This window comes from Coturnix japonica, chromosome 7 (genome assembly GCF_054131305.1).
Source record: "Coturnix japonica strain WE chromosome 7, WE-NBRP24, whole genome shotgun sequence".
Classification (NCBI taxonomy): domain Eukaryota; kingdom Metazoa; phylum Chordata; class Aves; order Galliformes; family Phasianidae; genus Coturnix; species Coturnix japonica.
Genome location: NC_140669.1, coordinates 5,778,985 through 5,800,323, shown reverse-complemented (window position 1 = coordinate 5,800,323; position 21,339 = coordinate 5,778,985). Strand labels below are relative to the sequence as shown.

The following is a 21,339-nucleotide window of genomic DNA, read 5'->3' as shown; positions in this document are numbered from 1 at the left end:
ATACACAGATCAGCAGAAAACACTCCAACAGTATTATTACCTGCCCAACTGGAAGATGAGACATCCATGAGCTCTCCAGAAGTTTTTTACGCTGACTCTTAGGCGCATCTCTGACATTAAGATAGAGCTCTTGGGCATTCTGATGACAAAACTGGCAAACACCATGTTCAATTTCAAACACCTTAGTTCTGATGTAGTTCTGACTAGAACGAACCAAGAAGTCCTCCTGGCAGGCAAGAGAGCAGAACCGTGTGTCCCAGGCACGGGCCTGGCAGCTTTGCTCAAGCTGAGCTGTTGGCTGCTGACAGTGGAGACAAAGTGGGTTCCCTTCACTATCCAAGGCTTGCAAATAGCCTTTGGGTGGGGAGGTACTTTTCACTTCAGTCAAGGGAAGAACTGAAGGTCTTTTTCCGTTCTCCGAAAGCAACCTGTTCACAGAGATCAAAGTGCAACTATTAATAAAGCAGGTATTCAACAATACAATTTTTGTGTTATACATTGTATATTTCCATTAGATACCTTTCATGTTCTAGAATACCAACTTTAATGAAAAGCTCACCTCAGTCAGGTTAGCATCTGTGTAGTGCAATTTTCTACTTGGTTTATGCTTCATCAAACTTAACTTACTTTGTGGAATGACCCGGTTGTGCCATAGAAACATTTTCATTCTTCAGACAAGCTCTACTTTCCCTAGTAACGAGGCGCACGCTGCCCCCACTGCTGCATGCTTTGCTAAGTGAGGCTGCTGCTACATCCTCCTTGGTCACGTACCTAACAAAAAAAGACACAGCATATGACACAGCTTTTTGTGTCAAAGCTCACTGTGGACTGAATTACTTAAAGAAAAAATGAGTATGAAAAAGTACTGAAGCAAGCTGTGAATTATGAATATGAGATTGTAGCCCTGATGACAACTAATGATTTATTCCTGCTTCCAGGTAGGAAATACTGTAAGATTTTTTTTTAAGCTTACTTTTTGTTTGAGACCCTAAAGGTAACGATTTGTCCTTAAAAATCTCTGGTGAGCTCCAGCTGCTTAAAAACACAACGCAGAAAGCCAGAATAGCTGCTGGATGTGAGTGATGGACGGGGAAGCAGATACTTCCATTCCAGCACATTTATCTATGTGCTCAGTCACGTATGTTTGTCGCTGTGAGACAGTCATTGAATAACCCATTTATAGCACTGAAAGTTACATTAAATACATCAACACTTCCTGCAGAAATTAATAAGTGGAAGAGAAATAAAAGCATGTACCTTTTTGTGCTGCTTGCTGCTGACTGCTTTTTAGACATCTCCTCTGCAGCATGAATAGGACTACAAAACAGCTGACCGCTTTTTCTGATAATTTTCTGTTTCATTGCTGTTAGACGACTCCATTCCTTCACAAACCTCAGTATCTGGGGGAGAACACTATTGTCAGCAGCATGACATTAAGCAAATAATTACAGTGAAACCATACTAAGAATTAATCTATTCAAAACTGGATGAAAAAAAGCTGGTATGATCAGATCAATGTGTGCATTGTCCACAATTACAGTTTTGCTAAGACAAAGCTGCACCACAAGGTAGAAAATAAAGCCACAAATGGACTTCATTAATCTAAGCTATAATGACAAGGAGAACAGCATTCTGATAAAGTCTCAGGTAAACCTTTCTTGTGTAAGCAAGACTTCATCCATGGAAAAAACAGATGGGTAAAAGCCTTCTACTGAGATTAGCCCTCTCTCATTTGCTTTTTTGTGAGAGAAAATAACATTTACATGTAGAAATTTGTAATTTATAACATGGCCTTCTTTAGAATATGTGTAGGATAAAAATGGTTTCATCCCACCTTTATCTCTACCACAGAAAACAAATGAGAGTACCATTATGTCCATTGATATCAACAATACAAAACAGTGGCCAATATAAAAGTTTTGCTCCATTGTTACAGCTTAAGTAACTGAAGCTGCATATCTCAGTGGAGTTGTGCCCTACTCTGTTTTGAATGTTGTACGACCACCAAAGGACAAAATGGGAGTCAAGGCCTGTTCATCGCAGCAGGTCTGATACAATCCAGCAGGTTCTTATTCATCGTACACACGTAATTTACAACCTTTAAAACGTTATTTTGTTGACTTACAAATGCTAGTTACTAATCCTGAAAATGAGAAATTAAATGATGCCTGGTTGATTCCATCTACTTAAATGTTAACAGGAGGTATGATAATTTGCCAGAAAAACAGTCTGCATAATATCTGCATCAACATTTACAGTATCTGCTTGTAGTGATGAATCTGTGGCCCAAGTCCCAAGTCCTGGATCTATTTAAAAAAAAAAAAAAAAGTCCAGAAATACTCCACACTAAATATTGTCTTACTGTGCCAGTTGAATTTGTAATTACCATTGAACGATTTTGTTTATGTTGGAAATTCTCCGGTAAATCCTCCCAGTTATCCAGCTGTATGTCCAAAGGAATGAAATTCAGATTCAGCGGTTCACCATCCTACACAAACAAACAGTTTTGTTTACAGAGTGCAGTATAACTTTGAAAAAAGAGACCAAGATGTGTTTCAAGCAGATTCTCCTTCTCTTCCAACCGGATTTGGATCCTCAAGCTTAAGATTTTTCTAGGAATGATTTCTCATGTAAAACTGACCTAAAAATTAATAACTGCTTATTTTTCTCTTTCCATTATCATTACAAATTATCAACAGTGTGTTTCATTCACATGAAAAGAATTTTCTGATCTATACACAGCATCAACGTGTACCTTTCTGAAAACGTGGTGGCAATATTTTATTTGGCTACTTAGCCTGTAAAGATTCGTTGATTGTTGCAACTCTAAAAATATTTTGGAATAGCACACTAGATACAAACAGGAGAATAATTAGTCGTGCTAATGATTCAAGGTGTTGGTAAGAGCTGTATCAAGAAAAGGAATCAAGTATTGTTAGCATTTTCAACAGATAATCTGAGCATAAATATAATATACTAGAACCTCTGTGTAAACTGAGAACTGCTAGAAGCTGCATATCTAATGAATTATTACTTCTCCAACAAGAACTAGAATGATAAACTACCTAATTTTTGTACACTTTCAATAGTATGAAAATGGGGATTTTACATAAAGCATGACAAAAGAAACTACATATGCCTATTTTATAGGGCAAGTCCACTTTGTAATTCTGAAGTGATAATAAGCATTTCAGCTTTACCTTTGTATAGAGGTGAATTCTATCAGTATTCCTGCTTGCACAGAACATTAGTCCATCGTATACAAGAAATGCATCTGATTGTTCTAAATATACAAAATGGAGAAACAAGGTTAAAATTAAGAGTTTTTCTTCATTTAGTCTATTCAGATATTAAAAATAACCTCACCTGTTAATTGTGAAATTTCCCAGTTCATGTGCCTACAAACACACTTCTGTATAAAATCTACACATCTTTTTTATTTTTCACCCTTTCTTTCCCCTCCAAGTTTTCAGGAAGTGTGCTACAAACTCCAAGAAAATATATATATCACACTGGGATTCTATATCTTATTCCAGAACAACATAAAATACTTACAATATGAGCAACAAACCATTAAGATATTCACGTTCTCCTGAATTTTTTAGGAGACAATCTTGTTTCTCCTGAATTGCCCATTATTTCCTTCACCTGTGGCTATCTTGAACACAAGTCAATGCCATCATAAATTTCAATAAGACTGTATGTTGCAGCTTAGTTTCTCAGCTGCGAGTTTGACATAATTGCTTTGTCAACCAAAACCTCTCTATTTCCTCTGGCTTTGTATGAAGAGTAGGTTTAGATAACAAAATTCAATAAACTTCCCAGGTTAAAACAAAACAAAAATAATAAAATAATAATAATAAAAAAAATCACATTCTAGTCTATCTTTCATATTTTAAAGTTCTTTTTCATGCCAGAGGCAGTAAATACAACTTCACAGACAGGATATGGTCACCTTTTTTCCCCCCCCCACAGCAGTCCCCTGTTACCTTCTCCACACCTTCTTTCATTTTCTTTACTTTTGATTTTGACAGCTTCTTGTTCACTGATTTCAGACTGCTGGGTCACTGATTCCTTCAAGTCTTCTCTTCCACCTTCAGCATCGCAGGCTGCTCTCTGTTCATCTCTTCTGGAGTCTTTCGACACGTCTTCTTCAGTCTGGCTAGTAGGAACTTCATAATTTCTCTCAGCTATAGTGAGAGAAAAGTGATCATTCGTACTCTCCTCATAAACTGACAGATAATCAATAAATGGATAGACAAAAGCAAGTAACTGAAACACTGAGACACAGTATTTTAGTCTCTAATATCATGGTTCAACTACCTATGAAAACAACACTAACTCTGATTTTAGGAGAATAAACACATGGACCAAAGTGTTCTACTTATGCAATTTTGTGCAGCCAGCTTTATGTCAAACTATGTGCAATCAATTAGCAATCATCTCCTATATACATTTACTGAACACCATAAACACATTAAATAGTTTTCCAGCACTTATACATACTTAAATTGAGAAGTTGTCTTTCCCCCTCCCCCCCCTTTTTTAAATCTCTTCTTGATTAAGAAAGAATCTTAATTCCTTTCTTTGTAATGTAAAAGCTAAATATTTTCATAAATCTCTCTCCATGTTTACTAAGTTCCCAAATAGCTGAAATAACTTTGATAGAAAACATCTATTCTGGGCTGTATGAATGAGAAATGCTGCATTTTTAAGGCAATGTCTCCCATGACAACTACACAACACTGAAGTTAATATAACCATCATTTCATTTTGACATGTAGAGAAAAACTTCCATTCACTTGGATTCACAACAACCATAAACCTTCACAAAGAAACCGAGAGCTACATTTGCTGTAAAGAAAATTAAATTTATATTCTTACCATTTTTATATCATGTTAACATTCATCTCAATTTTCTATTTGCTTCAACTTAGAATCATATAAAAGATCCCCAAGAAAAGCTAAATTAAGAAAGATCACCTAAAAAGTATCTACCTATCTGTTCATAGAAAGATATTCTTCATATTTTGCTTGCATATGCGCACACTCATTTAAAAATATTTATTTTCTGAAACTAAATACAACTGGAATGAAAAACACACGCTTTCTCTGCAGCACTCACCGTTACTGCTCTGAGGGCAATCACACATTTCACAGTAAGGAAGCAATTCACTGTTACTGTAAGTGCAAACACTACAGTGCCAAACTTTTCCTAAAGCTGTGCAAGGAAGGACTTCTTTGTTCTTCTCAGTGAAGAAAGTGGATGTTTTTCCAGTTAGAATCTTCTTACTAGAGCTGACTGGAGTAGATCCACCGATGCTTCGTGCTCTTTTAACTTCAGGTTCATAGATTTTTTCATGGCAAATTGTATCCACATCACTTATTCCTGGGGAATCCAGATTTTCACTACTCTTTTCTGAATTCTCTTGTTTCGTGGCTTCAAAAGATTCTGCATCGACCTTTGGCAATTCACTGTCTGATAACATTTTGCGTTTCTTTTCAGAGGAGGATTTTGGGGAGAAGAAGGAACGTATGTCATGCTGTCTTTCCTTCTCAAACTAGGAAAGAGAAAAGAAATACATAAAGCCATTTTGTAATTACTGCATTTGGATTGGTTAAATTTTTTCCCCATTACTGGTGCTCTCTAATATAGGAATATTTTTCTTTAAGCAGAAAGAGCAATTCAACATTGTTCTGTTTCCTAAAAATCATTTTCAGCATTCTTACCAAAATCCTGCAATAGCACCAATGAAAGCAAATACACAGAACGTTATATATGTTTTCTGATGAAGCCTATTGTGTGGAAAGACTTTTAAACAATGTTTTCAAAATAACTGTGCTGAATTTAAATGGCTATTAAGAAAGCTGTATTTTAAACAGAAATTACATTTCCTATGAGGCTCTGAGGGGGAGTCAATCACCTAAAAAACAATGAAAGCAACTATTCAAAACCTGTGGATCACATTGATGCCCAACAGATCAGTTTTTCGACTAACTTCCTGAACTTGTACTTAAGTTCTTCCCACTCATTTCTCCACTAGTAAAGTCTGCAGTGCACATGAACTTAGGTGAAAAATGGTTAATTTTTAATAAAATGGAGTAATAATTAAAACCATACGTTTTGAGTCTTACTTGTGTAAACAGAAGTTCACTTTGGAGATCTTCTACACTGTCATTAGGGGTCCAAGCTTCAGCAAAACTCAAAAAATCCCATTTCTCCTTATCACCTTCTTCTGCCTGCATTTTCTCTATTTTGCCATTCAAGGTACTGCCTGTAACTTTGGCCTGCAAAAAGACTTTCATGAAGACTCTGAAGAATTTACAGGTTGGAACAAATTTATTTGTCTAAACACATAAATACATTAAATCTGTCACAACTGCTGAATTAAGTTTGCAAGAGAGAAATGAGAATATCTGCAGCAATTCAAAATACTGTTAGTGATTAAAACTATTCTTCCAGCTGTCCTAATTGGAAACCACCTCTGCACAAATAATACTATATATGAAAAGGTATATTTAAGATATCAATATTTATTTAAGTTAAAAGAGATCTTTTATACTGTGTACATCTCTCAGTTCTTTAGACGTTCTGTTTAGCAGATGAAGCCAAAAGCAGAACTGAAAGCAGGAATTTAGTGATTAAACTCTTAACCAGACAATCTTAGATCCACAAATTTGTCTTATCCTAGAACACTATTTGCTACATGTGCTTACGTAGTATCTAAAACATAGTGAGTTCACAATTATTTGGTTCTATTCCACACACACCTTGCGATTCAGAATCGCCCACATAAGAGGATCCAACGTTCCTTTTGCTATAAGGAAGTGAATATTCACAGAACTGCACTGCCCAATCCGGTGTGCTCTGTCTTCTGCCTGCTTAATGTGGCCTGGATCCCAATATAATTCAGCAAACACAACATGAGTAGCAGCAGTGAAAGTTAAACCCTAAAAGAGTAATAATAATTAAATAATTAAAAATTATTAATAACCTTCATTTCTATTCTTTAGATTTCTTATTTCACCTTTTGTTTTTTTAAATCCTACCTGACCAGCTGCCTGAATACTCAAGATAGCAACCCGGGTATCAGGATCCTTCTGAAACTGATTAACAAGATGAATTCTTTCTGCAGAAGGAACTCTTCCATCTATCCGTATGTAACGAACCTATAACAGATTTTAATACGCAAATGAAATCATCCGTGTCCATTCTGGATCCAACCACCTTCTTTCTCCAATACAAAAGTATCTGCTTTATTCCAGTCACAGGGATAATAAATGGTACCTCAGCAGTTTTTTACCCTTTGATTTACAATTAAGCCTATTTATTGAAAAGATAGTAGACTTCATACTACCTATTTACAAAAGACAACAACGGTGAACATAGGCTCTTAAAGCTGAATATTCTGCAAAATAATCTGCAGTTTCCCAGATAAGATTTTTTAAAATCGAAAGCACTTGCAAACAAATAGCTTAATATTAAATAGCAATGTTAGCCATTTTTCCCTAGCAATGGTTGAGTCCACAACCAGCTACATAGAAATGATCTGCTGTGATTTAAACACTCAAGCAAGATGACAATATTTTGGGGAAAAAAACCAAAAAAACAAGAGCAAAACACAAACCAATAAACACCAACCCAACAGCCCCAAGAGAGAAGTATATCAATGAAAAACCCTGGGGGAAACAACTGCCCAACACATCAATTCAGTGATTAAGTATCATACCAAATATCCCCATAGAGAAGACAGTTCTTCAAAATTCTACCATCTTTTCAGTACAGGGGCACTGACCTTTATACACTTAAAGTCCTTAAACTCCTCCATATACAGATAGCTCTACTAAATTTAAGCACAGCTGTCATGTATTTGCTAATGATTATACATTCATTAATTACCTTATTTTCTATAACCGCCTCTGTACAAGCTTGAAGCATGCTTATGTGGTGAGCAAAGACTAGAAACTTCAGTTTGTCATTTTCAAGCATCATTTTGATATAGTCCTTTACTGCTCCCGCCTGGAGTATGGGAGTAAGTTTCCATCCATTAGATATACAGAGCGTACAAAATGACAGTTTTCACTTCCATTTAAGACTTTACAAAACACTGACATTAATTTTAAACAATAATTCAAATTCTGTTAAAAAAAATAGTAGTGCAACCTTATGTCTTAATAGCTAAATCCATCTCATGGCTTTAGAGAAAAAAACTTCATCGTCCAAAGATCACAAAATTAGATGGCATTTCTTTCAGGTTAAGATAGAAATAAAAATGCTTTCAGTTATGACATTGTTATCTGACGTCTGAAATCACACTACAGAAAGCATTTAAATTTCTGACCTAACGTATTTTAATCAGACAAGATATTGTATAATCAGAACTTCTGTACCAACAACTATAAAGCCATTCATCAAATCAAAAAGAACATCATACTGTAATAACAATTTAATTGCTCTATTCAAACATTCACATAATCGTTGTTAAATATTAATAGTCTTTACAAAAGATACTGAAAACAAAGTAACAGGTACTAACAAAATTTATCATTGCTCAGTTGTTAATGCAATACCCTGTGCAGCAGCCCTCAGAATTTTTTCTTCCCCCTTTCAATTGAAAATGAGCTGACAGTGACAGAGAATAAAAAAGCAGGGAAAAAGTAGCAACAGAACAACGGTGATATTTTTAAGATGAGCAGAAAATTTAAGTTAAACTCCAAGGATTCCGATTCTTAATTCTTACTAAGCCACAATCCTGCAGGTTTATTTTTATTTATTTATTTATTAACTATACTTCTCTAAATATAGATTAGCATAAAGAAATGTGAGAACAGGCTAAAAAGTAAGCATGTAAAAGATCCGTTATTTCTCACACCTTAAGTATAAAAGGAAAATACAGAACAGATGTCCTGTCTGATAAAATAGAGAGATCAGTTAGAGAGGATTATTATTCTTCATTTATCCATGGGGAGAACCAGTACTGACAGAACACAGTCTGCATAAGGGCTGCATCAGCATCATCCTGTAATTCAAGCCAACAGGGTCAGTCAGCTGCAGCAGCTGCCTACACACCGACATGTTCCTGGAGTATTTACCTTCAGTGTATTCCTAAGTCCAAGTGATGCCAATACAACTAATAATATAAAGTGAAAACACACCAAAAGATTAAAATATATATTAAAAAAATACTTCTACACTTACCTTGGCAATTGCAGTTTCTTTATACATACGAGTGATTAGACTCATGACTTCAGCAAAATGGCTGTCGGTGGGCTCTGAATTCAACTTCCTCATTAATTTCTCCCACTCTGCAAAACTGGCATTCAGATTCTAATTGGAAAAAGAGATCAGTGGTTAGATAGATGTACTAATCTTTCACAGATTTGTCAGAAACTACTAAGTATGCTCTACCACAACACTGACATCTATGAAACACATAGGGACAGACTAGTTTTGAAATCTCTATCAAATTTGTCTAAAAGTAATTGTAGGATTCAAAACCTAATGAAAAAGAAGAGAGAAGGAAAGAAGACCATATTACAGTCCGGTTCACCTTCATAATTATCTGATCCCTCCTCAAAATGACATACTCCTATTCCTCATATTGTAAATAAAAAAAAGATGCTGTGCTATATATGTAGCTACAAAGAATGGGTGAATATACACACATACTTATATAAATATATACAGATACACAGACATTTACAAACAAATGGTTTTTTTAGCTGACGTGGAAAATTCACCTTAGCTGTGGCTTGTGGGAGATCAAATGGAATACGCTGCCTAACTTTGGGAGGTAATTGTGTTAGAACATCATTCTTCAGTCTTCTGATCATTATTTTTCTTAAGAGTTGGTGTAGTTCTTCTAAATTTGAAGCACCTCTACAGTCCCACTGTTTTCTTCTACCAAAGAATCTGAAAATGAAAAAAATCAATATTGTTTGGTGACCACTAGCTATTCCAAATCCAACAGACTGGAACAGATAATTCATTTTAAGACACAGATATGAAGGCATTTAGGATAACAACACTCAGTGTTCCTGGTTATGTCAGAGAGATGATTGCTTTCTGTCTGATTCCTTTCAACACTCTTAACTTCTAACCCACAAACCTGACTCCCCATCAGACAGATAAAGTCCTCTATCTCATTCCATCTACACTGCCCTTTGTACACATGAATTTTCCAGGTATTACAGAGGGTAACAGCTGATAAAGAAATTATTACAAACACTGCAAAGAACATCAAAATTCCTTTGCTCTCTCATTTGAATTCACTGTTATGTACATTCAGGATTCAAAGCTAAATGTTCCAATCTTAAAGGTAATTGTATTTAAAAAAAAAAGCAAAGCTAAATAGGGGAAGTAAATTAAAAGTTAAAAAGCTAAAGGCTAAAAAAGAGAAATAAATTAATAGTGTGTTTCTTTTTATTTTCAAGGGCACGTTGTGAGAGTAGAGCTTTTCTGTGTCACTTCTCAAGGACGGGAGAGTATGTTACAAGAATGTAATTACACTGGTAATTTTTCCTTAAACAAAACAAAACAGAATTTTAAGCTCTACTGGGCTTATAGGCTACTGTTGATTTCAGATGACTGATTAGGACCAGTTTGGAAGGAGGTGAGGAATCACTTCTACACTGGCAAAGTAACTCACTCAGATTGCTAGACAGATGGAAGACAGCTACAACTTTTGCTCTTTTCTTCAGTCTGTGGCTGTCCTTCGAAAGGATTCATCCCTCCTAATTGAGCATTGGGGATATAAGAAATGGTAGCTGAAACACTTTGACCATCATCCTTAGAAACAGGATATATAAACACCAAAGTCAAAAAAAAGCATTTTCACAGAAAGTTCTGCATAAATTAAAGCTATCAAATGGATTACCGCAGGATGTTAAGTTCCAGCCAAGTCAGATAATATTGTCATCATGTTGAGAGCTTGCTAACCTGAACTTGATTTTCAATATATTTATGGTATTCTAAAAATAAGATCATCTGTGATTGAGTAGTTAACCATGCTGTACCCACGCACACTTGTGGTGTGAAAATTACAGATGCATTTAGTCAAAACACCATGGAAAAAATAGCATTTCTCCATCTGAAAAATAAGAGAGCACTGTTCTATGCTGTTAGAAGTTAAATGCTGATAAACAGGTATGATGGAGGAAAAAATGCCCAAGTTACATGAAAATGAAATTATGCAATTATTACTGTAAAAATTAAATCTAATGCTAGCCAATTTAGCAGACAAAAGCTACTATTCTTAATACATGCTAAATTGTAAGTAATACGTTCTTTTAAAGGCTCTTCCCCTCTCATACCTTCTTACAGTATCTATGTTCAATCTCTCAAACAGAACTACAAACATATTACTGTGCCTTTAGGACCTTTCTCTCCTTTTGTGTGGTTAATCTAATATATGATCTTTCCCCTAAACGTTGTAGGATAACAAAAAGATTGGATCCCATAATATAAACAGATTATATTATTACATAAAATGAGCATAGGCCTGAGATTCACAAGTCTCAGCTCTAGCTGAAATGCCAGCTCAAAAGGTAAAACCTATACGTTTCATATTAACAGTAAATTGGCAAACCATTTTACTTAAAGAACGTTGGCACTTACACTTCCTCTTAAACTTTAATAGCTTCCAATTTATTCCAGAAGTAAAATCTTCTGTCAATTTAATCCTCTTCCCAAGCATCTAAGTACTAAAAACAAAACCCATGTGTGTGCCAACCTATCTTCTGTTTGTACAATATATTTTTTGTATTCTTCCTCTGTAAGGTCCCTAATTCACATTGATGGAGGAGATGCTATCATAGAATGGCTTGGTTTGGTCAGGACCTCAAAGATCACCTACTTCCAACCCCCTTCCATGGACAGGGTTGCCAGTCACTAGACCAGGCCTCATTCACCTGGTCTTGAACATCTTCAAGGATGGCGCAGCTTGTTCCAGCACATCACCTCCCTGGGTCTCTATGCATGATGGTATGATACAAAAACAACCACTACTTACTGGTTCTTTCATTTCATATGAGAGGAAAATCAAAGACTCCCGAGAAAATAAAAGGGCAAGTACAGTAATACCTCAGACGAGCATCACAGTATTTTTTGGCATATTCACTCCAAGTTCCAAATCTTCCTGGAAAAAGTGCCTCAATCTGCATGAAAAGCTTTATAAACAAGAAATGTCAGTGACAAATTCCCCTCAAGGTTAATACTAGGAAGCAATTCTCATTCATTACATGTTTATTGTGTTAAGCTTATATTCACCAGCTGTACTATTCATGAAAATTACAAAATTGCATGCTCAGTATTACTGACACTATCCCTAAAAAAAGAAAAATGACAAAAAAGACAGAGGATGCTAAGTACCTCTTCAGGTCTTCCTAGAGCAGGAGTTCCAGTAAGAAGAATAGCTCTCATGGCTTTCTGCACAATTGGCAATAAAATCTTGCTGCGTGTAGCATTTCTGGATTTCATATAGTGTGATTCATCAATCACAACTACCTTGAAGTTCTGCCTATACAGAGCGCCTACTAAAGTCTGGGCATCAGAAGTTAACAGGCCATATCCCAGAATCGTCACTTTGCTGCTTGATATTCGCCTAAAAGGGAAAATTCAGAAATTGTCTTAGTATATTTTTATTACAGGAAAATTAACATAGCAAAAGGTTCCAGAAAGATGTTTATGTTTGATTTGTTTTTTTAACAGAAGGTGTATGTATGATGTCTTTTGGATTGGTTAATTATAGAGTTGGTAGGTTGACTAATGATACTGGCTGTTCAACTGAAAAAAATTCTAGCATCTGACACTAAGTCACACATGTTTCATAACCATTTTCAGAGGACACCATTATGGTTTAACACCAACAAGCTAAGTGATACCATGCAGACTCTCACGCACCCTCCTCAAAGAGACAGAGGAAAAAACCTTGTGATTTTTAAAATAAAAAAACCCAAGTATTGGAAATAACTTCTCACAATAGATTTTAAAACACACACAGGCATAAAGCACAAACTGTTTTTAAATCACTAGAGAGCACTATAGTCCTTCAGGAGCCTTCAAACACAGAAACACAAAGATGTTAGGCAAACAAGTTACCAGAACAAGACACACAGCTGATCTATCCATCTATCAGAAACAATCACTCTACTGGCCTGACTTTTATTTGTTCCCCAGTAGCAACAGATCAAAAGCCAATTCAATAAGCAAAGTTTCTTACAGCACTTAAGAGTAATTAAAGTTTGTGTATGTGTGCATCCACGCTTCTGGACGTGGATGAAGAAGCAATGGTTAAAGCAATGGCCTTACACGCTCTGGCTGCTACGAGCAAAACAACAATTTCACCACCTCTGTAGAAAGTGGAGGGGAAAAAAAAACCAAAACCAAATAATTATTATTCTTCACCAAATCAGTTTATCCAATAAATATTCCGTTTCAAACACTGCTAGAGATTCTGACAACCTGAACTGATGCCTAAGCATATTTTAACCTATTTATATTAAGAAATTGATCAATATCCAATCTGTACACTCCATTGTTGAAGTTCAGAAGGAAAGCAAAGTACTGAAATTAGAGAAATCAAAAGGTTGAATACACAGAAGCACAGTTTCCGAAAGCACTAAACCAACTGCATCAGCTCTAGTTCTGGATTTTCCTACAAATGCTTCCTTAAGTTAAGACACTAATTAGCTCAATAGCTTGGTAGCCTCCTGGGAATTACACAAAGCCAAGCTTTCTTCTTCTCTTGTTGAGAACAAAAGTAGTAATGATTAAGGTCTGTTCCTTTTAAAAACTTCAGAACATGAAATAAATAGAATTCTGTTTGCCATTTACTTTTGTCTTCACATTTTCCTTATTCCACATTTCTTTTTACTGTATTCAGCAGTATAAGCACAGAGTTTTTATGTGCAGTTTAACTGAAATGCTAAAAACAAAACCTCACGCTCAATGGATCTTCATTTTATTTCCCATGTTACTCTAACAGCTTTATTTTGATTAGGAATAGTAATCATCCCTCAATTAAGATTTTAAATGTATTTGGATTTGTCCAGTTACCCCAAGGCAGATTCCAAGCTACTTTCTCATCTGCATGTCTTGGCAGTCAAGTCACTTCTTGAAACTCTCCAGACAATATGGAAGTCAATCTTCTTTGTTCAGAAGTTTTAGAACAGTATCTAGATACTGCCATGAAATTAATGAATTTATTTACAGCAAAACAGATTACAAAATACCCTTGTAGTTCAGTGTTTCTGTGCAATAGGAGAGTTATTTTAATAACACCTAAGACTTATAGTCCCACTGTAATGAATTTATGCTACTAAGTCTAAACATAGAGAATTTGGAGAACAATGACCTTCACAGTTATTTAGAGAATACTTATTGTAACATTTAAATTCCTCAGCACTCTAAATAGAAGGCTAGCTGTAATTAAGTTCTTATTTTCTAATACATACTACAATTTTTTTCAAAAATGCGTTCAAAATGTTTTGCAGAAATTAACAAGTACAGATACATCAGAGCTGACATATAACCAACACATTCAACACAAAACACCCCAAAGTAACCAAATCTTCAGCACACAACCCTTGCTACTGTGCAAGGGCTACAGAGGAGATAAACAACCATAAAGCCCAACTCTCAGCTGCAACATAAAACACATAATAGAAATTTCTTTTATCTTGCTGAAATCCTTACTCTTGATTATGATCATATATATTCTGTGTTTTCACATGCATACTGCAATCAGTTTACAGAATGAAACAGGACTTTCTATATAGGAATAATCAATTTAACTCACTGGGTATCAGTTTTGTTCTGAATGATAATAATATCATCTGGAGACAGTTCTGGAATCCACTTTTCCATCTCATCAACCCAAGGATATCTCAGGGATGAAGGCACTACTATTAAGAGAGGCCATTCCTTTCTGTAGTAGTAAGAAATAGCAATTGCTTGAATTGTTTTACCAAGCCCCATCTGGGAAAAGGAGAAAAAAGTTAAAAACAGAAGTTATGTTCAGAAATCATTGTTACTACAATTAATGTATATGAAAGAAGATACTTCTCTTTAAAGGGATACATACATAATGCATATTTGCTTTGCTCGCTAAAGTTAAGGAACGTACACTTGAGGTTTGCATCAAATTTAGTATTTTCTACTTTAGTATTTTCAGAACATTGAGATAATATCACAGAATTAGGCTCCACTCGCTGTCAACTTTCCTGAATGAAGCATGTTCATAGAATCATAGAATGACAAGGTTGGAAGGGACCTACAAGGTCATCCAGTCCAACCATCAAATGTTAAACCAAGAAAAAGCAGTAAAAGTAACAGGAATAGCACTTACCTCATCAGCAATCATACACCTAAAGGTGAAATAAGAGAAAAGAGGAGAAAAAAGCAGAGAAATTAATAGTAAATATAACTGATAAATCAATCGTTATAAATTGCTTACTATGAATTTAAGTTACGCGTTCACTGAATCCTAAAGATTTTCTTTGTGACTACAGGAAAAAAGACAGATTTCCTTTTTAGGGTACGACTGGCAATAACAGTAAAAGTAATTTTGGTATGAATGTAAAAATAAGTACACCAGTTACTCTAAAACTGTTTATTGAATTTGTTAGCATTACTGAAGAACATACACTGTGGAATTGAATTGCTGCTTTGGTTTAGTGCTGTATTACATGTAATCTTAAGAGACAGTGTGAAAAGGACATCTTCAATCTTACTGTCTTTCAGAAACAGGATTGTTTTTGCTTCTTCATGATTAAGGGTCATTTCTGTGCAACACTGAGTTAGAAAAAAGTCACTTCCAGAGGCATTTCATTTGTTTTGAAATAGAAACACACATCTCAGCTCTCCAGCTGTACTGGGCAAAGCATTAGAAAATGAACCTGATTTTTTTCTATTTAGAAAAATTTCCTTGAGCCCAAGTAAAGAAAATAATGGCAACACTCCAGGCAAAACTAGAAAATTATATAAGTAAATTTATATTTCCTGAACCAATGCCACCTCAGATACATATTTCTTTGTACATATGTTACATTATGTAACCTACACAAGCTGCTTCAAAAAGAGTTTGAAATTGGACGAAGATCAATGGAATTATTTGATGGACATTCAGTTACACCATCAAATGGATGACATCACATATTTCCAAACGCTGTACCCTCAGCTATTTCACAAAATCAACTCTCAGCTGTTTCACAAGCTTTTAACTCAGCTATTGTATAAGCTCACATGAGTTGGAATACACTGCTCCAAAAACAAAATCCCAAGGAAAAAAGAAACCATCGAACACACAAACAAACCCAAGCAAACAAACAAAAAATAACCCTGCCAAAGATTATCTGATTTGAAAGAAACATCTAAAGAATTAAGAGTTTATTTTAACTCCTGTAATTAGTAGGTAAAACGTCTGCATCATATTCACACACCAGCAAATTCAGAGGAAGACAAAAGCTGTAAATCTAAGAAAGGGGAAAAGAAAATCTATGGCCTTCTAAGTCTTGCAACACAAGGGTGACTTAAAGTTCTGTTTTCCTGTAACAACACCAGACTGCATAAAGCTTCGGACTTGCTAAGAACCTTGTTAACACAATCGATGCTAAGAGTTGCAAAGCAAGATCTACATGGAGCACAAAGTTGCCAGCTTCTGCAAGCTCAATAGCATTCCCTGCTTGAGTTTCAGCTAAGTAACTGGAGGTCAGATTAATCCTCCAGCTAATAAGTAATTTGGGGAGTTTCTTGAGCACAGTACAATTTTCTATATTTTCATAACAAACAAAGTGGAAGAATAATCCCCTGTTTTGTATCATAGTGCCACAAAAAAGGCTTGGTCACATCACTGAAACAGAGCACTGGGTGCTGCTGCTTGCACTGAATGGCAGCAATAGATTGACAGCTGCACGCAGTCCAGCAATTTGAAGATTTGTAAATGTTCGCTGTCAGAAAAGCACCAAGTCTTGGAAATGGAGATAGTCCAAGATCCAGGAAAGAATGAACTTCACTGACTGCCCTGCTTGTGTCCCATCAGATTCAAGGGGGAAAACAAAATATATATCAAAAGCCCAATGACTTCAGCCCTGAGTTCTTGCTTCCTAACCCCAGTAGCTTTCAGTCACAGACACAAATTAGTCTTGATTAATTGCTCTGGATGAATTCCTTATTGCCTGTTCCCCATCAATGAATCTTCTGTGAAAACAAACTTCTCTACCACACGCATAGATGTGCACCCACTGCACCATGCAACTCAAATGAAACATTTCTTCTGTGGAAAAAACTGAGATCTTCCAGATCTCTGTATCCATAACTAAATACAATGTATCAAGACATTAAAATTCTGCATTTTGATACTAGAAACCATTTAAAAATAATACAGAACTGCTTTTTCAGTGTTGTGTGTTTTGAAGTTCATGCAGGTACTCGAAGTAACATCAACATCAGCTGCGATCATGTCCAATAACACACATCTTGCCATGGGGCCAAAATGGACATTCCTGTGGCAAGCTACAAAGCTTGGCAGGAAACACAGAGCAGCAGATTCCAGATCTGATGTGCTGGAAAGAAGTTTGATGCTCTGAGAGATCTGGCACATTGATGTTTGCTCATTCAACCTGAAAGCGTAGATTTCAACATCAACCAACTTCAATGTTGTATTTGAACTAAAACAACAAGAACTTAAGTGTGTATATGAAATAACTTTTTGTAAGTTTCTATCTACTTGTAATTAACTTTGTAACAGCACCCTCTGCTTCTTAGATGCTTTCCACTTCAAACTTGGTTGGGATGGAACAATCAAAACAACGAAAGAAACCATGTATTGCTTACTTTAAAGAGTGACTTCCCCCTTCTTCCCCCCCATTTAATACAAATTGCTTCAATTGTACTTCCAAAAATACATCTTCCTTGCAGATTCTTAAAGGTGGCAACTTCCTTCAGTAGATCAGAAGATGAAACTAAAAACATTCTTTAATATTATATTTAATCCTAAGGGATATCAAAGCGAATGCACAAATACAGCAATATCTGAAAGTACGCTGCATTCAGCAGCATCTGCTAGTGAGGAAACATGGCAGAGAGAACAGGAATACAAATGTTCCTTGCCATCTTGCGCTGACAAATACAGTATTTCGCAGTATATCAGCTTATATTTTAGCAGAGTCCTCCAAATAATGAAGTGCAAATTACATCACTTTAGGCCTGCATCTCCTACACAGCAGAAATAAATCTTCTTTAGTGTGAGCCACACATTTTAAAGAGATCAAAGAGAGAATACATGAGGTCCTATTGCAACGTTTGGGCACTTGCAAACCAACTACTTGGACCTTCATTCCACTTCTCAGAGTAACAAGCTGAAATAAAGAAATTTACACTGATTTTTCAAATTGCAGCGCATAGAATTTGATCCCCACATCCATGGAAGATAAATACAAGCCAAAATAGAAGCGGAAAAGAGCTAATAGAAAGATGAAGGGACAGCTGAGCCTCCCATGGTAGGAAATAACAGGAGAAACACAATTGCTTCATCTCCAAAAGGAAAAGCTGAAATTGAATGCTTGTTCTGCCTCTCTCTGTTCCATAAAGCCATGAAAAACAACAGTTTCAGAGATAGAAAGCACTACTGAGTTGGTATATAAAAGTCTCATCCTATTAACACATTGGAACTCGAAATTAGAATTATATTCTTAATTATGCTAATAACTGTATCTGTGAAGAATCGCAAGGGGGAAAAATGTTATTCATCACAAAACAGAACCCAAAATTTCACAGAACCTCCCAGCAGCACAGGGTTCAGGACACACAGCTCCTGTGCTGTGTTCCCAAACTGACAGTACAGTTTCTGTTAGCACTTATAAAGATATAGTACTTCTACATACACTTCCTTCCCTATTAAGTGTCTGAATCCCCTTGAAAGAGGAAAATGATTGCGAGTCCCCATGTTTTATAATCACATCAGTTAGTTTAGAAGCGTACAGAACTTCCCTATCATTATAGCCCAGATCATACAGAACTCTTAAGGTAACTGATAGTCACATAGAACGGTTCAAAAGAAATACCCCACGTTTTGCTTTATGTAACCTTAAAATATGCATCCGCTATTTATAACGAACTTCAGTATGTTCTATATTACTGCAGTTAGACAAGCTGCCAACATGAACATAAAGAAACAGATCTTCAGATACACGGAAGGGACAAATATGTACTTTTATTTCACATATTTTGACTGCAAGAAGACAGACTTCTCGTTCTCTGAAGTTCAATTAGTCATTTCCTCTCAACTGGTAGTTACCCAATTTGAGCTTCATCATTCATATCCCATCTGTTCATTTGACACCTTAATAATAGCTCTATCCAAGAATAAAAATCAGAGCTATGATATGCAGTTTCACATCCTGTTTTAGGCTCAGCCCACATGGCCAAAAGTTTCATAAAGCAGGAAAAAATCATTTTAGATGTCTCAGTTACACTTCCCCTCAGCAGAGAGGTCCAACTAGGTAATAAGCATCACAATCAACGACAAGCTCCCTCCATTTCCTTTCCCATTTCTAAACGTTTCCTTTCTTCATAGCGAATCCTGAGGCTGGCATCTGAATCTGCCCATTTGTGAAGGAATGCTGCTATTTTATCCTACCAGAACATATCAGAATCTCATTGCAGTGCCTTACACATTCTGCTACAGTCTTCCTGGTATTCATAAGCCTTTCACAGTTGTAGGGTCAGCAGTGGGCTCTGGACACAGCGGTAGCCTTCATAAATAGAAGGGAGACACACAATCTGATTTCCAAGACTCAACAGTCTTTTCCTTTCAAGACACGTTAACTTAAAGAGAAAGTACCCTGATAGGTGAGTGTGCATGCAGAGAAGAAAGAGCTAAAAAGCTGTTCTTTTTGTTCAACCCAAGCATATGTAGGTCTGAAACTTTAATTTTGATTCAGACAAAAGGGAACACAAGCATCTAAGAGTATAATTTAAGGGTCCACACGAAACTGAGTGAATCAGAGCCCCAGAACCAGATAGGCAAGAGTCAGCACGCACCATCAGAACAGTCTTGTCAAAGTGCACTTGCACAATTCTTAGTACAGACAATCTGGGAGAGAAAACAGAACTTAGAAGAAAAACAAAAAAAAAAGGAAGGACAGAAGGGATGATAATTTTTCAAACCTCACAGAGCACAGGAAGATCTGATGGTTATGTTGACGTCAAGAAGACTGAACCGGCTTTGTAAAGCATAAGGAGAAACAGATGTTTCAAATGCAATGCAGACGAGTTCATTAGAGAAGCAGAAGGGAAACTGAGGCTAAGCTTGAGTGGCATATGTCATCCAGCCACAGGAAGCAGTCTGCATCAGAAAGACATTAATACTGAAACACTTCATAACATGAGTTTCAGGGAAGGAAAAAGTGTTTAAATGATAATTATTTCTATTTCTGTGTGTCTGGGTTACTTCTGAAATATCAGCAATATGAACAAGTAAACAATGCAATTAGTTTGTTGTATTAATTATGACAACTTCACCAAGGTATGGGAACAAAAACAATCTAATTTTGAGTTACTCTCAGAAAAATACTGACAATTCTACACACACTGGCATATGTCTGAGATTTAACTTTAAATATGCATATAAATTATAAGGTTATAACTAAGAATCCTAGCAAGTCATGCAGCCAGTGCTGTGTGTTCCCTGCAACTACATTATTTTGCAATTATATTCTCTCTAAACTAAATAGTTCTACCTCTTCATGAGACATGGATTACAAGTTAAAGGGGATATAGTGTTCCAACGTAATTATTGCTTGCTTGTGGGAATAATTCAACTTCTTGATTTATTTTCTGCAGCTATTTACCCAGAAAATACAGTCAGAACTGCAGGCAGCTTTTGAAGAACAAAATCCTTCACCGTTAGTTCCATTGTCCAAGGCAAACAGTCAAAGCAGCAGCACTTGATTTCTTAAAACACTGAAAAATTCTGTTACTACTCAAACAAACTAAAGCTGGTTCTGTTAATGCAGCCTTTGGAACATGTTGTACAGAGGAAGCCTGCATCTTTCTTTCACTAGTGTGGGTGTTCTGATATTCTTGGGATTCTCACCTACTCATGTGAGTCAGTTTTATATAACGCTACAACATATAATTTACCTCCTACTCACAAGCCAACACTTTAGCACTAACATCTTAACCAAGGGTTATTTAAGGAATCTGAACTTGGTGTATTTTTATAGAAAACTGCGCAAGCAGCCGTTACATTTGTGTGTCAGTAATTGCAGCACTCAGTCCTCAAACTAGAACATACAACTTGCAAAAACAATCAAGGTTGTTTAACCAAAAATAGAGCC

At 36.0% G+C, this 21,339-nt stretch overlaps 1 protein-coding gene across 6 annotated transcripts in view; it reads right to left on the bottom strand.

Moving 5' to 3' along the window:
- Positions 1-21,339, bottom strand: part of ZRANB3 (zinc finger RANBP2-type containing 3) — a 31,074-nt gene that overhangs the window by 2,173 nt on the left and 7,562 nt on the right. The window contains exons 3-19 of one of the 6 annotated variants that reach the window (XR_014947872.1): positions 15,348-15,366; positions 14,799-14,977; positions 12,371-12,602; positions 12,083-12,168; positions 9,742-9,913; positions 9,200-9,328; positions 7,901-8,020; positions 7,051-7,170; positions 6,772-6,951; positions 6,136-6,288; positions 5,126-5,561; positions 4,001-4,190; positions 3,201-3,283; positions 2,387-2,488; positions 1,258-1,400; positions 628-771; positions 41-428 (exon numbers count right to left, since the gene is read on the bottom strand). Coding sequence is in view for 5 of the 6 variants with exons in the window: in XM_085552186.1 (XP_085408312.1) it covers positions 41-428; positions 628-771; positions 1,258-1,400; positions 2,387-2,488; positions 3,201-3,283; positions 3,990-4,190; positions 5,126-5,561; positions 6,136-6,288; positions 6,772-6,951; positions 7,051-7,170; positions 7,901-8,020; positions 9,200-9,328; positions 9,742-9,913; positions 12,083-12,168; positions 12,371-12,602; positions 14,799-14,977; positions 15,348-15,366 (2,887 nt within the window). In the remaining variant the exon portion in view is untranslated. Of the gene's footprint in view, positions 1-40; positions 429-627; positions 772-1,257; positions 1,401-2,386; positions 2,489-3,200; positions 3,284-3,307; positions 3,489-3,989; positions 4,191-5,125; positions 5,562-6,135; positions 6,289-6,771; positions 6,952-7,050; positions 7,171-7,900; positions 8,021-9,199; positions 9,329-9,741; positions 9,914-10,649; positions 10,780-12,082; positions 12,169-12,370; positions 12,603-14,798; positions 14,978-15,347; positions 15,367-21,339 lie in introns of those variants that run through there. The other 5 variants (XM_085552186.1, XM_085552187.1, XM_085552188.1 and 2 more) reach the window with 5 other exon arrangements.